The sequence below is a fragment of the Eubalaena glacialis genome, chromosome X (assembly GCF_028564815.1).
Source record: "Eubalaena glacialis isolate mEubGla1 chromosome X, mEubGla1.1.hap2.+ XY, whole genome shotgun sequence".
Lineage (NCBI taxonomy): Eukaryota > Metazoa > Chordata > Mammalia > Artiodactyla > Balaenidae > Eubalaena > Eubalaena glacialis.
Genome location: NC_083736.1, coordinates 118,480,442 through 118,499,256, shown reverse-complemented (window position 1 = coordinate 118,499,256; position 18,815 = coordinate 118,480,442). Strand labels below are relative to the sequence as shown.

Sequence of the window (18,815 nt, the reverse complement as noted above, 5' to 3'; positions counted from 1 at the left end):
CAAAAGAGGAGAATAAGATGAACGAAATAATAGCCACCTTGGATGGCAAACGCTGGTCCTCCTCTCAGACATTAAATTCAGAGGGTCCTCTGGATTCCCATCCCCTTTCCACTCAGACTTACGGAAATCTCTAGGCATCATCTTACCTACCAATTCCTACCAATTGGAAGCACATCCATGGAGATGTCCCAGGCAAACTGGGAAGATTTTTAGCTCTCCCAGCTTCTACTCCTTTCTCCACCAGTAACATTCATTTAGCACCCATTGTATGCAGAGCTCATTTCTAGGTTCAGTGGGTAATGCTAAGGAAACTGAAGGCAGTCCCCACATTCAAGGAAAAGCTGAACAATATATCTAGCCAAATTCATCTCTCCACTTCCCACCACCACACCACATCCCAAAACAGCCTTCCCTCACATCAAAACAGCCTTCCCTCCTGACTTCTCGATTTCAGGCAATGTTATCACCATTTTCCTGGTTGCCCAGGTTCAAAAACAGGGATGTCATACTTCAGTCTTCCCTATTACTCATCCAAAAATATATATCCAATCACCAATTCCCAATAATTGTGCCACTGCAGTGTCTATAAAACACATCCTGTCTACTCTCAGTGGTGTTCCGAGTCATTGTCACATGCCTCCCAGCTCTTTCAGTACTCTTATAACTGCCCCAGCCCCTATTCTCCAGTCTTTTCTCCCACTGCGCCTCACCATGAAGCCTCAACTTCAGCCAGGCTCCACTTCTATCCATTCCCTCAAGGGCCCCTTTCATTATCCAATCCAGATACCTCTTCTGAGAGAGCCCCATACCCCTGGGCCACTCGCCTCTCTCTAACTGAAACCTGCCCAAGCTCCAAACTCTCATCAAGGCATCTCTCATGCAGGAAACCTTTCCTGACCTTGCCAGCCTGCAGTGATGGCTCTCGCTTCTGAACTCTGCAGCACTTCGCCGCTCTTTTATGTTCTCCCCCCAGAAAGACTGTGAGATCCTAGAAGGTAAAGACTGCATCTTTAAGCTCTCAGCACCTCAAACCTCAAACACTTTCCTGCACACATAGCAAGCACACAATACACTTATTGGTTAATGAAACTGAAAACACAACTATGGTTACCTTTAGGGAAACAGATGAAGGTAGGGGGAAAGAGGCTTTTATTTTCCCATTGTTCCTTTCTATACTGTTAGAATTTTCTTACCATTATCCAGCTATCTTACCTTTATCACATCTTTTTATTGCCATGTTATCTTGGCAGAAAGAGCATGATCTTAATTTTCTTGCTTTTGTCTTTTATTCATTCATTCAACAAATATTTATTGAGCAACTATTATATGCTAGACACTGTTCTAAGTGCTGGGGTTATAACAGTAAACAAGGCAAGTGGAATTCCTGTCCTTTTGGAGTTTACATTCTTGTTGGGGAAGAAGGAAAACAGACATATAAATATACATTCGATGTTGATAAATGCTGTGAAGGAAAAATAAAGCAGCATTAGGGGGCAGAGAGTGAGAGAGTATTGGTATTTTATAAAGGGTGTCAGTCAAAGAAGCCCCCCTGATACAGTGACATGGAGGCAGAGATCTGCAAGGAGATGGGGAGCAAGCCATGGGGGTATCTGGGAGAAGACTGTTCTAGGTAGCAGGAACAGTACGTGCAAAGGTCCTGAGACAGGAGTGTGTTTGAGAAACAACAAGGAGGCCAGAGTGACTGGAGAGGAGCAGGCAAGGGAAAGAATGACAGATTTTTGTTTATTTAACAAAATCCAATTTAGTACCCACCATGTACCAGACATTGTTCTAGGTACTTTACACATATTAATTCATTTACTTCTGACAACAACCCTATGAAGGAGATACTGTAATCCCCATTTTGCCGATGAGGAAACTGAGGCACAGAGAGGTTAAGTCACTTACCCTAGGTCACACAATGGGAGAGCCAGGATAGTGTGGCTCCAAAGTCTGTACCCTTAGCCATTATGCACAGGATAAGCGGGGGTCAGGGGAGCAAATCAGGCATGGCCATGTTGGGTGGAAACTTTGGATTTAACTCAATGTGAGGTGAGAAACCACCGAAGGATTGTAGTCTGACTTACATTTTAGCAGGATCACTTTGGCCACAGATTGGAGGTGGCCAGGGGCGGGGAAGTGGGGGGGAATGCCTAAGGTAGAAGCAGGAAGACTAGTTAGGAAGCTCTGCAATAATTCAAGCAAGAGATGTTGGTGGTTTGCCTCAGGGTGACAGAAAAGGAGGTGGTATTCCATGCTGGTATCTTTTTAAGCTAAAAAATATATTTAAAAAAATAAATAAGAACACATCTAACACCAACATAAAGTCATATCCTGTGTTTGCGAGTGTTTAGGTGCTGGGCTAGATGCTGGGGATACTACAGTGAACAAGACCACAAGACACCAGCTCACAATGTTGCCAGACAGTTACATATGTGAATAAATATAACACAAAAGGATGAGTGTCATAATGAAGACATGAGTGAAATGCTATTGGAACTAGATAAGGAATCGGTTAATTCTGATTGCTTGGGGTCAGAGGGAGCTGGGGATGGAAAGCAGATTGTCGTGTAAAGATACAGAAAGGCAGGTAACAGTTGAGCTGGACCTTGAAGGCAATCACCATGCAGGTGGAAGATAGGGGATGGGTGCCATGCAGAAAGAGCGTTTCAAGCAGAGGAACCAGCAGAAGAACCACCAAAGGCAAAAGCATCAAAGTGTGAAAAGTGTATGGTGTATTTACAATGCCAAGACATGGAAGCAACCTAAGTGTCCATCAACAGATGAATGGATAAAGAAGATGTGGTATATATATATATATATATATATATATATACACACACAATGGAATACTACTCAGCCATAAAAAGAATGAAATAATTCCAAGTGCAGCAACATGGATGGACCTAGAGATTATCATACTAAGGGAAGTAATCCAGAAAGAGAAAGACAAATATTATATAGGTAAACAACAAGGACCTACTGTATAGCACAGGGAACTATATTCAATATCTTGTAATAACCTATAATGGAAAAGAATCTGAAAAAGAATATATATATGTATATCATTCACTTTGCTGTACACCTGAAACTAACACAACATTGTAAATTAACTATACTTCAATTTTTAAAAAGTGTATAGTGTGACCAGGGGATGGAATGGGGGGCAGGGCATCCTATGAAGATGGAAGAGTTCAGGCCATTTTGTGAAGGGCCTTGTAGATGAAGCCAAGAAAGGCAGATTCCATTCTTTTACATGTAGCTGTCCAGTTTTCTCAGCACCACTTATTGAAGAGGCTGTCTTTTCTCCATTGTATATTCTTGCCTCCTTTATCAAAGATAAGGTGACCATATGTGCGTGGGTGTATCTCTGAGCTTTCTATCCTGTTCCATTGATCTATATTTCTGTTTTTGTGCCAGTACCATACTGTCTTGATTACTGTAGCTTGGTAGTGTAGTCTGAAGTCAGGGAGCCTGATTCCTCCAGCTCCATTTTTCTTTCTCAAGATTGCTTTGGCTATTCGGGGTCTTTTGTGTTTCCATACAAATTGTGAAATATTTTGTTCTAGTTCTGTGAAAAATGCTGTCCATCGACAGATGAATGGATAAAGAATATGTGGCACATATATACAATGGAATATTACTCAGCCATAAAAAGAAATGAAATTGAGTCATTTGTAGTGAGGTGGATGGACCTAGAGACTGTCATACAGAGGAAGTAAGTCAGAAAGACAAAAACAAATACCGTACGCTAACACATATATATGGAATCTAAAAACAAAAAAATGGTTCTGAAGAACCTAGGGGCAGGACAGGAATTAAGATGCAGAGGACATAGAGAATGGACTTGAGGACATTGGGAGGGGGAAGGGTAAGCTGGGACGAAGTGAGAGAGTGGCATGGACATATATACACTACCAAATGTAAAATAGATAGCTAGTGGGAAGCAGCCACATAGCACAGGGAGATCAGCTCGGTGATTTGTGTCCACCTAAAGGGGTGGGATAGGGAGGGTGGGAGGGAGACACAAGAGAGAGGAGTTATGGGGATATATGTATACATATAGCTGATTCACTTTGTTATACAGCAGAAACTAACACACCATTGTAAAGCAATTATACTCCAATAAAGATGTTTTAAAAAAAGTCAGATTCCAGCCTGTAGGCAATGAGAGGTGATCATATGGCTCAGTTATTCAGTCATTCAGCCAACCAACAAGGCAGCTGCTTTTGTTGATGACCTGCTATACGCAGATACTGCATTAGGTACTGAGAATACAAAGGTGAACATGCTCAGTCTCAAGGGAAAACATATATGTGGGGGGAAAAAATACAATCCCGGTATTCTCCCTTAACCCTGGGAATGAAATGGTCACTTTTATTTTAGATCACCTTGGAACCACTATGGAGAATAGACTGAAGGTGCACGAGTTTTTATGTTGGAAGAGCAGTTGGCTGTGATGGGCAGGACCAAAGTCAACAGACTTCAGTGGCACAGTCTGTTGATTGAAGTAAATGTGGGTGGTGAGGAAACGTCTAGGGATGACGCTTAGGTTTCTGGTTCAAGACTAGCCGGGTAGTGACATTCTTCCGAGGCAAGAAAGGCAGGGAGGAAGACTGGTTTGGGAGAAAGATTATGAATTTGTTGGTAAACTGTTGAGTCAAAGTGCCTGAGGAGCCAACAAAGGAGATGAGGAGGAGGATGACAGATGAAGATGAAGCAGCAGGAGAAAGTAGGATTCAAGAAGAGTGAAAGGTGATCAACATTGTCAGACACTACAGAAAAGGTCTCTTGGTAGAAGCACCTTTAATTTTTCAGTGTTTTCATCCACTTATTTCAATTGATCCAAAAACAATGTCACCATCAGGAAGGCTGACTCAAGAGGACCCATAAATCTAAGCAGCATGCCATCCTGTACTTACCTGCTCCCACACTGGAGACTTAGGGGCAATGCTGCTTGATGGAAGCAAAACAGAAGCCTAAAAAAATGGATGCAGGCCACACTTTACTTGAGTTAAAGAAAGCTGTTTAAATGTATTTGTTTAAAAGATCTGGTCCTGATTTGTAGGTTTCCTGGAGGACTAAAGGGAATAAGAACTGATGCATTGTGTTAACAGAGGATCTTATCATCTCTTCCTGGGATATTAACTTGAATCCATGCATGGGCTTCAGGGAGTCTATGAAGACCCTGAATTTGTTTGTATGATGTGTACGTACATGAACATGTGCATTTTTTAGAAGGAGGTCCACAGCTTCCATCAGATTTTTAAAAGGTTCTATGATTCAAAAACAACAGCTAGGAGAGGGTATGAAGAAAAGGGAACCCTCCTACACTGTGGGTGGGAATGTAAATTGGTGCAGTCACTATGGAGAACAGTATGGAAGTTCCTTAAAAAGCTAAAAACAGAGTTACCATATGATCCTGCAATCCCACTTCTGGGCATGTATATCCGGAGAAAACCGTAATTCAAAAAGATACATGCACCCCAATGTTCACTGCAGCACTGTTTACAATAGCCAAGACATGGAAGCAACCTAAATTTCCATCGGCAGATGAATGGATAAAGAAGATATATATATACAATGAAATAGTACTCAACCATGAAAAAAGAATGAAATAATGCTGTTTGCAGCAACATGGATGGACCTAGAGATTATTATACTAAGTGAAGTAAGTCAGACAGAGAAAGACAAATATCATGTATCACTTATGTGTGGAATCTAAAAAATGATACAAATGAACTTACTTACAAAACAGAAATAGACTCACAGACATAGAAAACAAATTTACCTTTACCAAAGGGGATAGGTGGGTGGGGAGATAAATTAGGAGTTTGGGATTAACATATACACACTGCTATATACAAAATAGGTAAACAACAAGGACCTACTGTATAGCACAGGGAACTGTACTCAATATTTTGTAATAACTTAGAAAAGAATCTGAAAAAGATTATATATGTGTATAAATATATGTATGTATGTATAACTGAATCACTGTGCTGTACAACTGAAACTAACACAACATTGTAAATCAACTATACTTCAGTTTTTAAAAAATACCACAATAACAGCTAAGGATAACTGCCTTAGATAAGCACCTTTGATTATCTGTGAATACCGTCATCCACAGATAACTGAGAGCAGTCTGCAAAGCTTAGCGAGAACTATGGGCTCCCCGCCAGGCTCAGCACAACTGTTGGCCCCTGGCAATCTGATGCTTTAGGTAGAATCCCAAGTAACTGGACAGAGAATCCCGAACTCCTGAGGAGCAAGAGGCCAAGTTGCTTCCAGGGGTGAGTATGCCTTCTAGAAGACACACAACAGATGTCCTTTTACCACCTGGCTGTCATTTTCCCCTTCCTCCACTGCCCAGAGCAGCAGCTTTCCACACGTCAAGCACCGCAAATTTCAGAAGCAGCCAAGATTTCTGATAAGCTGACTTTGAAAGCAGAATCCAGTTCCAGAGAAGAAAGTGAGAGAGTAAAGAAGAAATTGCTGGGGGAGTAAATGGCTCTGTTCCAAGAGGAGCCCCCTGTAATCACAAATCACATTTACTCTAAATCCATGATGTTAAATCCCCATTGGCATGCAGGCCTATGGAGTGTGTGTGCTGAACTGAGCTGAATGGGACAATCAGAGCAGATGGGGTGAGGAACAGAGCTGGGCCAATCCAGCTGGAGCTGAATGGAAAAGCATTTTTGAGGGATGACAGGAGCCTGCCTGATCAGGTCAATCTCCAAACCAATGACTAGTGCTCCACTCCCTATTCTCCAAAATGTTCCCTGCATGATCAGCTTTTACTGTCCTCATTTTCACTATTTGAGCCAGACTTTTTCTGGGGTGTTCTGTTGCTGAGCCATGTCACAGAATGACATATCGAGACCAAGGTGAAGAAGCTAGTTAGCAGGAATGATCCAGAAACACTGATCCAGAGAGTAGGAGACAGTCTGCAGATTAGGGAAAGGAGTGGGTGGGCCACAGGGCAGAGAAGCCAGATCACTGAGACACATCATTGAAAAGACTAGATCAGATGGGCGATCAGAGAGACAAGCTGAGGGGCAAGTAAAGCCCTCAGAAAAGCAGCACAGGACGGGCCTGTCTTGGCTCAAGTCACAATGACATTGCATGTAGGCTGGCAGCATTCTTCTTGTATGTGGTGAGGGCTAGCATCCTTCATGAGGCTGGGCACAGGTTTTCAAAGCCTTCAGATGATGCCACACAGCTTTCACCCTTTCTCTGGTCAGCAATTTACATTTCTGTAATAACGTTACAATTCTGAAGAGACCAGCTGACAGAGTGAGAAGAATATAGACTCTGAGGCTTGGCAGACCTGGGTTCAAATCCCAGTTCCACCCCTTGCTAGCTGTGGAACCCTGAGCAGTTTAATTAGCTTCAATGAACTTCCATGTGCGTTGGTGATAATATCATCTCACGGGGATATTGTGAGGAATAAATGAGATCACGCATGTAAAGTGTGTGTGATAAAATGTAGGTATTATTAATATTAACAATAATCTTCTCAGATTCCACATACCCCCATGCATTGTTACAATCCCCCACCCCTTCTGCAACCCCCAAATCTTACCCCCAGATCTTCCTCAGGAAACAGTTGGAAATGGCTGTCTGAGAATATGTGTGGGTGCATTTCTGTATAGTCCGAAAAAGGCCTTTGCAAACTAGTGCCTGAGTTGGAATAGGAAGGTGGAGTTTTGAGGAGGTTTTTTCTTTTGAAATTACATGAATACATCCTCACTGTGAGAATATATAACAAGTAAGAAGTATTCAAAGTAAATCGTGATGGTCTTTCTTCACCCCCCATCAATCCCACTCCCCTCCTCACAGTTATTCACTCACTGCTAACAATCTCCTCTCTATACATTTAGCTGAGGTTTGGGGTTTTATTTTCATAAGTGGGTTCAGACTCTACATATTGATGTGTGACTTGATTTATCAACCAACAACATGTCTTGGAGGTCTCTCTGTGTCAGGACATATAAACCTATCCCATTCTTTTCACACCACTGCATAATATTTCACAGTAATGGATGTACCAGTCTACTCATTCAGGAAGAGATATTAAAGTCCTGGGCAAGATGCAGCTAAACCATCACCGGCGGATGGCTGGTCTAGGCACCATGAGAAATCAGGTGTGACTTGTCTTGAATATCTTCCTAGAGCTCCTCTCCCACGAGCCTGGCTCCAAAGCCAGGCTCTGTTGAAGCCTGGCATCTCCTGCACTCGCATTCCAGCTGAAACCTGTGGCCCTTGGTCCCACTCCCTCGGGGTGGATGAAGCGCCCTGTTGCATCCTTGGTGACAGCTCACCGTGACCAGCCTTTAATGCATTCGTTATAGGATAGTTTGACCAGAGAATAAGCCCTTTCATTCTTCCCTTTCTCAACCCCAGTTTGTTTGCCTTGTCAATGCTCCACACTGGAGACTCAGGGTCCCCAGTCTGCTCCAGGACCATAAGGACCAGCAACCAACCTCCCAGGAAGGAACCATGTTCTCTGTGGCTATGACCTAGGACACACAGCTGAGACCAGGTGGTGGTGTGGGAAAGGGGGTAGAAAATACCAAGGGGAACACAGAGATGGGGGTAGCTAAGAATGAAGGGAGAGAGCTAAGGGAGACTCTTGGAGGCCCATCAAAAACAGATTGTGTAGGGAGCGAAAGACAAGTGAAAGACAATTCAGTGGGAATAATGATGTTTTGCACCACTGCAGAATCTCCTTCTAAGGCCCTCCTGACAGGTGGGCATTCATCTTTTACTTGCATACTTCCAATGACAGAGAGCTCACTATTTTCCAAGGATGCCTAAATTAGTTTGAATCAGCGTGTGGGTTCCTGAGACAGAAAACAGGAAAGTGTTAATGGCTAAAAGAAAACAAATAACTGTCTAGTGTATGAGCAAAGGAAGAGTAGGCTGAGAAGAGCATCTGTTGGGGATGGAGGGAAAAGAGACCTGGGCAGCAGAGAATACTGGTGCGATAGGCAGAATAATGGTCCCCACACCACCAAAGATGTGCACATCCGAATCCCCAGAACCTATGAGTATTTTACCTTACGTGACAAAAGGCACTTTGCAGATGTGATTAAGGATCTTAATATGGGGAGGATATCATGGATATCCGGGTAGACTCAAAGTAATCACAGGGTCCTTTAAAAGAGGGAGGCAGAAGGGTAAGAGTCAGAGGAGGAGATGTGATTATGGAAGCAGAGGTCTGAGTGATGTGCCATGAGCCAAGGAATGTGCTCAGCTTCTAAAAGCTGAAAAAGACAAGGAAATTATTCCCCGCTAGAGGCTCCCGAAGGAATGCAGCCCTACCAACACCTTGATTTGAGCCTGTGGGACCAGTTTGGGACTTCTGATCTTGAGAACTAAGATAATAAATTTGTGTGGTTTAAGCCGCTGTGTTTGTGGTAGTTTGTTACAGCAGCAAAATGAAACCAATACAACCAGGCACCTGACAGTAGAAGAGAGGAAAGGACAACTTTAACATGCCTACAGATCACCTGGAGATCTTGTTCAAATGCAGACTCTGCATCAGTAAGTCTTGGGCAGGGCCTGAGATTTGCATTTCTACCAAGCTGTCAGGTCATACCAATGTTCCTGATCTGATACACCCTTTGATTAACAGGAGGATAGAAGAAAATCAAGAAAAATACCTGTGTAACATTTTACTGTTCATAAAGCCTTTTTGCATCCATCATATCTCATTTTTATCATACCCACAACACTGAGAGGTAGGTATTATTGTCCCCATGTCACACATGAGGAAGCCAAAGCTAAATCAGAGAGGTGAAGTCATTTGTCCACACAAAAGCACAGAAATAGCGTCAGGCTGGCCCCCAGGTGCCCTGACTCCAGAGCCTGTGCTTCTGCCATTTGACAGTGGTTCCCACCCCTGGCTGAATATTAGAATCACCTGCGGACCTTTTAAAACTCCAGATGCAGAGGTCAAATCCCAGACTAATGACATCAGAATCCCTTGGTGTGTGACCCAAACATCACTAGTTTTGGAATCAACAAGTGATTCCACTGCACAGCTAAGGTTAAGAACCGTTTCACTAGAGCATTTCACTAGAGCAGCTTCAGCATCAGCATCACCTGGGAACTTGTTAGAAATGCAGATTCTTGGGCCCACTCCAGAACTAACACATTCAAAACTCTGGAGGTGAGGCTCAAGAATCTGGGTGTTGGGCTTCCCTGGTGGCGCAGTGGTTGAGAATCTGCCTGCTAATGCAGGGGACACAGGTTCGAGCCCTGGTCTGGGAAGATCCCACATGCCGCGGAGCAACTAGGCCCGTGAGCCACAACTACTGAGCCTGCGCGTCTGGAGCCTGTGCTCCACAACAAGAGAGGCCGCGATAGTGTAGAGGCCCGCGCACCGCGATGAAGAGTGGCCCCCGCTTGCCGCAACTAGAGAAAGCCCTCGCACAGAAACGAAGACCTAACACAGCCAAAAATAAATATAAAAATAAATAAATAAATAAGAGATTACTATTAATTAAAGAAGAAAAATTAGATGCAAGAGCATTGAGATTAAAATAAAATTCACATTTAAAAAAAAAGAAAAGAAAAGAATCTGGGTGTTAACCAGCCCTCCAGGGGATTCTGATGCACTCTTGAGTTTTAGCATGGGTTTGAAAAGGGCCACCTTGACTCCACGCATAGAGTCAAGGGCTGGGGAAACAAAAGCACACCTTAGATCCAGGTATAAAATTAGGCCTGGTGCTAAGCGACTGAAACCAGCCCCCTAATGGGTGTACCAAAGAATAAAAACAGTTCTCAGGTTGGCAACCAGAATACCAAGTCCCCACGCCACAACCTTTCTGATCCTTTGTAAGAGAGACATCTGCCAAAGGCCCTCTCAGACTGTCAAAACATCCTGGAATATAATATTTGCTTCCAACTCTGTACCTTGCTCTTCACTCCCTCACTTAAAACACTAACCTTTCCCATTTGTGCTCTGACCTGAATTGAGTAAACAAGCTTCTAACCACTCTTCTCCCCACCCCTCTCTTCTTGGTATCCAAGATGAGAGTAGCAGGCAAAAGGTTAGTTCTAATGTACCCGAGCAAATGGATATACAATCTAAAATAGCAGTGAGCTACACAGCCGCCCTCCCTGGGCCCATCTCACCTGCCTCAGCAACACTGCCGCCCTTTGGCCTAACTCTATCCCTGGAAAATGGAAAATTCCACAACCAAACATTAGAGTAGATACTTTCCAGAATGGAGCTCACCTCCCCTTCTCCTGTCCCAGAGATACCTCAAGTCTACAGGATCAAGAAAAACAAGGCTAATATGATCCTGCAATCACACTCCTGGGCATATATCCAGAGAAAACTCTAATTCGAAAAGATACATGGACCCCAATGTTCACTGCAGCACTATTTACAATAGCCAGGACATGGAAGCAACCTAAATGTCCATCGACAGATGAATGGATAAAGAAGATGTGGTACATACATACAATGGAATATTACTCAGCCATAAAAAGAATGAAATAATGCCATTTGCAACAACATGGATGGACCTAGGGATTATCACATTAAGTGAAGTAAGTCAGAAAGAGAAAGACAAATACCATATGATATCACTTATATGTAGAATCTAAAATATGACACAAATGAACTTATCTACAAAACAGAAACAGACTCACAGACATAAGGAACAGACTTGTGGTTGCTAAGGGGGAGGGAAGGTGGGGAAGGGAGGGATTGGGAGTTTGGGATTAGCAGGTGCAAACTATTATATATAGGATGGATAAACAAGGTCCTACTGTACAGCATAGGGAAATATATTCAATACCCTGCAATAAACCATAATGGAAAAGAATATGAAAAAGAACGTGTATATATGTATAACTGAATCAATTTGCTGTACTGTAGAAATTAACACAACATTGTAAATCAACTATACGTCAATAAAATATTTTTTTTAAAAAAAAGAAAGGCAAGGCTACAGGATCGAGAAAGTAGAAGGCAGGGAATTTCCTGGCGGTCCAGTGGTTAGGACTCCACACTTCCACTGCAGGGGGCACGGGTTCAATCCCTGGTCAGGGATCCTGCATGCCTCACAGTGTGGCCTAAAAAAAAAAAAAAAGAAAGTACAAGGCTGGCAGCCACAACTCATGACCAGAGACATGGTCCAACATAGTGCAGAAAAAGTTCTCAGTGAGTATACCCAATAGACAGCAGCTCTCGACAGGGAGTAGGCTCTATTCTAAACTGAATGACAGCTAGTAACAATTCTGTTTTGCTTTTCCTGCCCTTCTGAATCCTCAACTAATCAAGTTCTGAGGGATGAGAAATAGGGGACCAGCACACCCTATTTGAAAGAATTAGAATCTGAGGTGTTAGGACACAACAGGTAGAGCTGATTCACTTTGTTATAAAGCAGAAACTAACACACCATTGTAAAGCAATTATACTCCAATAAAGATGTTAAAAAAAAAAAGGAAAAAAAGAAACAGCCTAAGCGTGTGGTAACTCCCCTGAAAGTATGCTGGACCCTAAAATAGCTTGCCTGCCCCACTTCCCACTTCAACTGATTATGATCATCTTGCTTGATTAAAAGAAGTCATAATAGTAACTGAGAATTCGTTATTAAGCAAATGCTTAATTAAACTGAGATTAGTTGCTAAGCTAGAACTTGAGTCTTAGGAAGAAAAGAAGTGGACATCTAAGATCAAGCTATGGAGAAAGAAAAAGTGTGATTAGAGTCAATTATATCTTCTGCCAGACGGAAGACCTGATGAATGTCCGAGTCTCTCCAAACAAAGTCCTTGAAACATCAGTGAAGGGAGAGAGCCTGGCGAGACAACGGGCAGCAGGTACTTGGGAGTTGTCTAGTAACTTGGTGGTAGGAGGAGGGACTAGCTCAGGACCCAGGGAGACGTCTGCGCTGGGATTGCTGCCTTCAGAGAGTTGGAGAGGCAAGAGGCTGAGGACTGAAAACGAGACAGGGAGTGATTCTCGGTGACCAGCAGTATCCCAAAGAAAGGAAGCTGCCGGCCTGGACTGCCAGCGATGGCCGGCACTGCGTTGCAGCTCTGAACCCACTGCTCTGCCTACCCCGTGAGAATTTGAGCTGGAGAGCCAGCATGCCCTGGTAAGTGGAAATCCTGCCACTTCAAGACATGGAGTCATCTTTCTCATTTGGAGTGATCCTTGCTATCCTGGCCTCCCTCATTATTGCTGCTAATGCCCTAGTGGCCATGGCTGTGCTGTCGTTGATCCACAAGAATGATGGTGTCAGTCTCTGCTTCACCTTGAATCTGGCTGTGGCTGACACCTCCCTTGGCCTGGCCATCTCTGGCCTAGTCACAGACCAGCTCTCCAGCCCGGCTCGGCCCACACAGAAGACCCTGTGCAGCCTTCAGATGGCATTTGTCACTTCTTCTGCAGCTGCCTCTGTCCTCACGGTCATGCTGATTGCCTTTGACAGGTACCTTGCCATCAAGCAGCCCCTCCGCTATTTCCAGATCATGAATGGGCTCATGGCCGGGGCCTGCATTGCCGGGCTGTGGTTGGTGTCTTACCTCATTGGCTTCCTCCCACTCGGGGTCCGCGTATTCCAGCAGACCACCTACAAGGGGCCCTGCAGCTTCTTCGCTGTGTTTCACCCACGCTTCGTGCTGACCCTCTCCTGCGTTGGCTTCTTCCCAGCCCTGCTCCTCTTTGTCTTCTTCTACTGTGACATACTCAAGATTGCTTCCACGCACAGCCAGCAGATCCGCAAGACGGAGCATGCGGGAGCCCCGGCCGGGGCTCACCGGCCCCCACGGACCCCCAGTGACTTCAAGGCTGTCCGCACTGTGGCCGTTCTCATTGGCAGCTTCACTCTGTCCTGGACCCCGTTCTTTACCACTAGTATTGTGCAGGTGGCCTGCCAGGAGTGCCACCTCTACCCAGTGCTGGAACGGTACCTGTGGCTGCTTGGTGTGGGCAACTCCCTGCTCAACCCACTCATCTATGCCTATTGGCAGAAGGAGATACGGCAACAGTTCTCCCAGATGGCCCTGGGAATGAAGAAGGGGCTCGCCGCATTCCTCCTCCTTCTCTCGGCCAGGGATGGTGGCCCACAGGGGCCCAGGGAAAGTGCCCGTCACATCACCACCATCTCCCACTCAGAGCTCGATGGCTAAGATGGTAAGGGCAGACAAGTTTCAAAGTGCCTCTCTCTCCCTTCTCAGAGCCCCAGCTAGGAGATCAGATGGAGCTGGGGAAAAGAGAGCACTTGCTTCCAGCAACTGACCACCGCCTGCACCTCCTAACCTCAGACTGAGAGGTAACTAAGGCAGGGTGCTGACTTCCCCCTATAATCAGCTTCCCCATTTGCAAATCTCCATTCCTCCCTGCCCTTCTTTTGCAATGAGTCTGTTTCTTCTGTAGAGGTATACTTACTTAAAGCAAGAAGTATACTACTGGAAAGATGCTTAAACTCAAATCTTATTTTTGAATACACTAGAGCAGCACTGTCTAATAGAAGTCTAATGCAAGCCACCTATGTAATTTTAAATGTTCTAGTAGTCATGTTAAAAAGGTAAAAAAAAAAAAGCAGGCAAAAATAATGTTTCATTTAACTCAATATATCCAAAACATTAATTCAACATGTAATCAATATAAAAGATTATTCCACTATTTTTTTCATGCTAAATCTTTGAAGTCTGGTGTGTATTTTACCCTTACAGAATATCTCAATTCAAACTAGCCATGTGCCAAATGCTCAAGAGCTACATGTGGCCAGTGGCTATCATATTAGACAGCACAGCACTAGAGAAATGAGGTTCTGTTCTTTTTAACTGTGTACTACAGTGATTGCTTTGGTGAAATGAGGAGTCCTGCCCTCCCTGATGTAAATCAGACATTTTATGTAGTGAGGTTGTATAAATGTAGGAACCTGAATTAGATACTAAAGCTTGTCTTTTTCCACACGTCACGGTGTTCAAAACAGTGTTTCTTTGGCGAATCGCCTGTCTTGTAATTATTTCTGCTGTTACCCCTCCAACCCACCACCTTCCTAACTCTGTGGTGCCCCTTCCCCTCAGTTGGCCTCTTACGTCACTTGTAGCTACTTGCTGATGACGATGCCAAACCACAAATTCTGAGACATTGAAAGGAAAGAAAGGGAAAAAAGGGGTAGGTACCAAAAAAGTCACTGCCAAGCGCCCCACACTGGACCCACTTTGCTCCTCAGAGCTTGACCTTCTTCCATTTACTCTCAAATTTGCATTTTCCTAAGAAACTCAGTTGCATAAGAGGATGTCTCCAAAATGGCCCAGGAGACCAGCCTTATCCTGCTTTCTTGTAGGTACAGAAAATGACTGTTGGCAACTGGGAATTATACTCAGGCTCCCCCTGGGCAACCCTGGCAGCAGAAACTACAAGAATAGAGTGGGGAAGAAACCCAGGAACCACGCTCAGCCTTCCTGAGCTTTCCTGCAACCCTTTCCACAACCTCCTGGTCTCCACAGTACATTCCTAGAGAGTTTGTCTCTTAAGGCCCTCAACTAGATTATCTCCCTAGAAAGCTGGTGAGTGGACAACAAAAAAGGGCAGAAGAAACCAAAACAGTATGAATTGATTTGTCTGGGATTTGGTACCAAACACAAACACAAATAGTAACTGGGTTTGGGGACAAAATTGAAAGCAGGCTCAAATCAATGCCCTCCTTATTGGTGGTTCAAAGCTTAATTTCCTGGCCTTGCTGCAAAGGACTGATCTTCCCAAGGTAACACAAGCAAAGTGGAATGGAAGCTAGTTACAGGAGAAAGGCAGGAGCTGAGGGGAGGCCAGCTGATTGTTGTGTTATGAGGTTCAGTCTAAAAAACCCTGCTATTCCTGGGAGTCAGTGTGCGCAGTGGGAAAATCACAGGCTTTGAAGTCCAACAGACCAGTGTTCAAATTATGATTCAGTCATTTAAATTCTCAAAGCCACAGTTTCCTCATTTGTAAAATTGGGGTGATAATGCCTACCTTATTTGGCTATAGTGACGATTAACTCAGACAATGCATATGAAAATGCCTAGTACACCACAGCACATTGTTAGTGCTCAGAAAATGTTCTCTTCCTCTTCCTTAAAAATCCTAAAGAATAAAACATCCAGCTGACCAATTTAAGGGAATCCGTCACATCTGCAGACATTAGGAAAAATGAGTGATGAGAGGTGACTCAGGCTGGAAAAGACAAACATAAATCTAATACTTTAGCAGGATCAAGACAGAGCAGATATAAACAAGGCACTGTTATCATATTCTTGGGTTTAAGAGTAACCGCAATTAAGAACACTGTGTTTAGTAAGCCACCAAGAGCAGAGATACAGAATGCTATGCTAAAGAGCCTAATGGCTTTCTTTGACACAGGCTCCTGTACAGATAAGGGAATGCACTGGAGTGGAGACATTTAGATTTCATTCACACATCCAATGTTGTCTCCTGATGGACTTGCAGAGAAGCCAGATCCTGTTCAGCAATTTGATCAAAACAGCCAAAAAGATATTAAGACCTTGTAGGACAGAATGTAGATCAATTGGTCCCATCTATAATCTCCATGAAAAGCTTATTGTGAATCCGTTAAAAAACATTGTGACATGACTAAGTTTTATACTAATTCCTTGGGTAGCTAATGTTATGTACAGCACACCTCCGTTTCAGAGGACTACCCTCAAGAACAGTACACACAGCCCTCTGGACAGGGGCATTTTGAGTGGTTTCACAAATGTTAAGAGGCAGGTTGCCCTGATCCACCAACACTCTCCTGCTTGTCCACATGACCAAAAAGCCCATCTCTGAGAGTTGGCCAGCCAGAGTTAGCCTTGGGATATCTTCTCCCTATACGATGAAGTGTTTACTGGTTCACATGGGCAATGAACTTGTGACTCACTTGCTCAGTCACTGGCCAAACTAAACAGAGACCAGTGAAAACAGCAGGTTCGAGAGATACTTCAAGGACACACAGAACAAGAGGAAACATGGTGTTGACAGCTGGGCAATGAGAACAGCAATGGTCCCAAGGCCAGACCCAACCCCTTGCTGCCATCAGCCACTCACTTATTTTGTGACTCCTTCAGTACCTTCCATGTCATCCTTCAAATGGCTGACTGGTCTGGAATCTTCTCCTTTTAATTAATAAATCTTCATTTGTTATTTCTTGCAATCATATAAACTCAATGATCGTACCTACAAGTGTCAACTGGCATTCATTCATTCATCTGTCCATCCATCTACCTACCCCACAAGCATTTATTGAGGGCTAGGTGCTAAAACTACTCCAGCTTTTCTGGATTTCTTTTAGAGCTATATATTGATGTATACATGATGTTCATTATTTTTTTTCTGATTATAAAAGCAATTTTTTTCATTTTAGAAATTTTTGAATATACAGAAAATCATAAAGGTACCCATAATTATACCACCCAGAGATGATCACTGTTATTTTCCTTCATCTGTTTTCTTCACTTAATATTATATTGTGCTATTTTCCTATGTCATTAAGCTTTCTTCAAAAACATGAGTTCTAAGGGTTGCATGTTTTTCAACATGAGTATATAATATTTTAACCATTTTTCTATAGTTGTACATTTATGTTATTTCCAATTTCTCACTGTTATAATACCACTGTAAATACCCTTGTGTATAAATCTTTGACATGTCTGTTTAATGCCCTAAGATAAAATTCTCCAAAGTAGTATTACTAGGTCAAGGAGCATTAAACACTTAAAAGAATTTTGATTCATACTTTTGCTGGCCTTTCTTGAAGGGTAATGTTTCCCTAGGATATTTGCTATGAGAAGTCAAAAGTGAGCCATAAATGAACAGACCACAGTGATGTGAATATCTCAAAGAAATAAAAGTGCATGGCTTCCTGAAAGCATAAACCATACCAAGGGGGCTGACCAGTTTTTTTTTTTTTAACAAAAGGAAACCTGTTGCTATGCCCTACTGCTAGAGTTAATCTGCAAATCCAGAATTCTGGACTAATGGGACACAGCAGTCTAACAACACCCCTCACAGGACAACTGCATCATTGATACAGCATCGTGTGATATACAGATACCAATTTCAGTGTGTTTTCACTCTTAAAATCTTCTGATAGTGGCTTTGTGCAATACCATAAAATGCTAAATAGGCACGAGAATATGAAAATATGATCACATGGAGCCAGGAGCCAGGTCTTGATGCAGCTGAAGCCACGAAGCCATAGTCTCGCAGCCTTGCTGACCAGGAAAGATGTGCTCCACCTAATGGATCCACTGTGGCAGGGTGAAGTATGGGAAAGCTTAACATGCTACTAGCCAGCCATATGTTCACTGGATTTACAAGCTGTTGGGACCATAAGCAGCCACTGAGCTCAAAGAGCCCTCTCACGAGGAGTCCTAGAAACAACTAATGCAGCTGCTAAGGGTCTCAGAGTCTGTTTTAATGCACAAAGCAGTTCCTGTTTCTTTCAAAATGCCTTCTACACAATGGGGCGGGCAGAATTCATTTGCTCCAAAGCTCCAGAGGGACTAAAATCAGACCAAGAACCTGGGGGCTGGGGGGTTCTCTATTTTTTTGGGTTTGTTTTCATTTGGTGTATGTTACCCAATAGTTCCATGATTGAATTATATTTCCCATTTAATATAATAAATCCATATTGGTTCCAGTTCTATCTCAACTGAGTTGACATTATGGCACTAAAAAGATGGTGAACACGCTGAGATAACAGTCATTGGCCCAGTAAAATGCCATGCTGTCTTACAAAACTGTTCATTGTGCTTTTACCACTCATAATAGTTTTGCGGATTTGCCCACTGAGCCATTC

The 18,815-nt window shown here is 43.4% G+C and overlaps 1 protein-coding gene across 1 annotated transcript; it reads left to right on the top strand.

Annotated features, from left to right (window-relative positions):
- Positions 1–13,149: 13,149 nt before the first annotated feature.
- Positions 13,150–14,157, top strand: GPR119 (G protein-coupled receptor 119). The gene has a single exon (XM_061179209.1). The coding sequence runs from the start codon at positions 13,150–13,152 to the stop codon at positions 14,155–14,157; it is 1,008 nt and encodes a 335-aa protein (XP_061035192.1).
- The last annotated feature ends 4,658 nt before the right edge of the window (positions 14,158–18,815 follow it).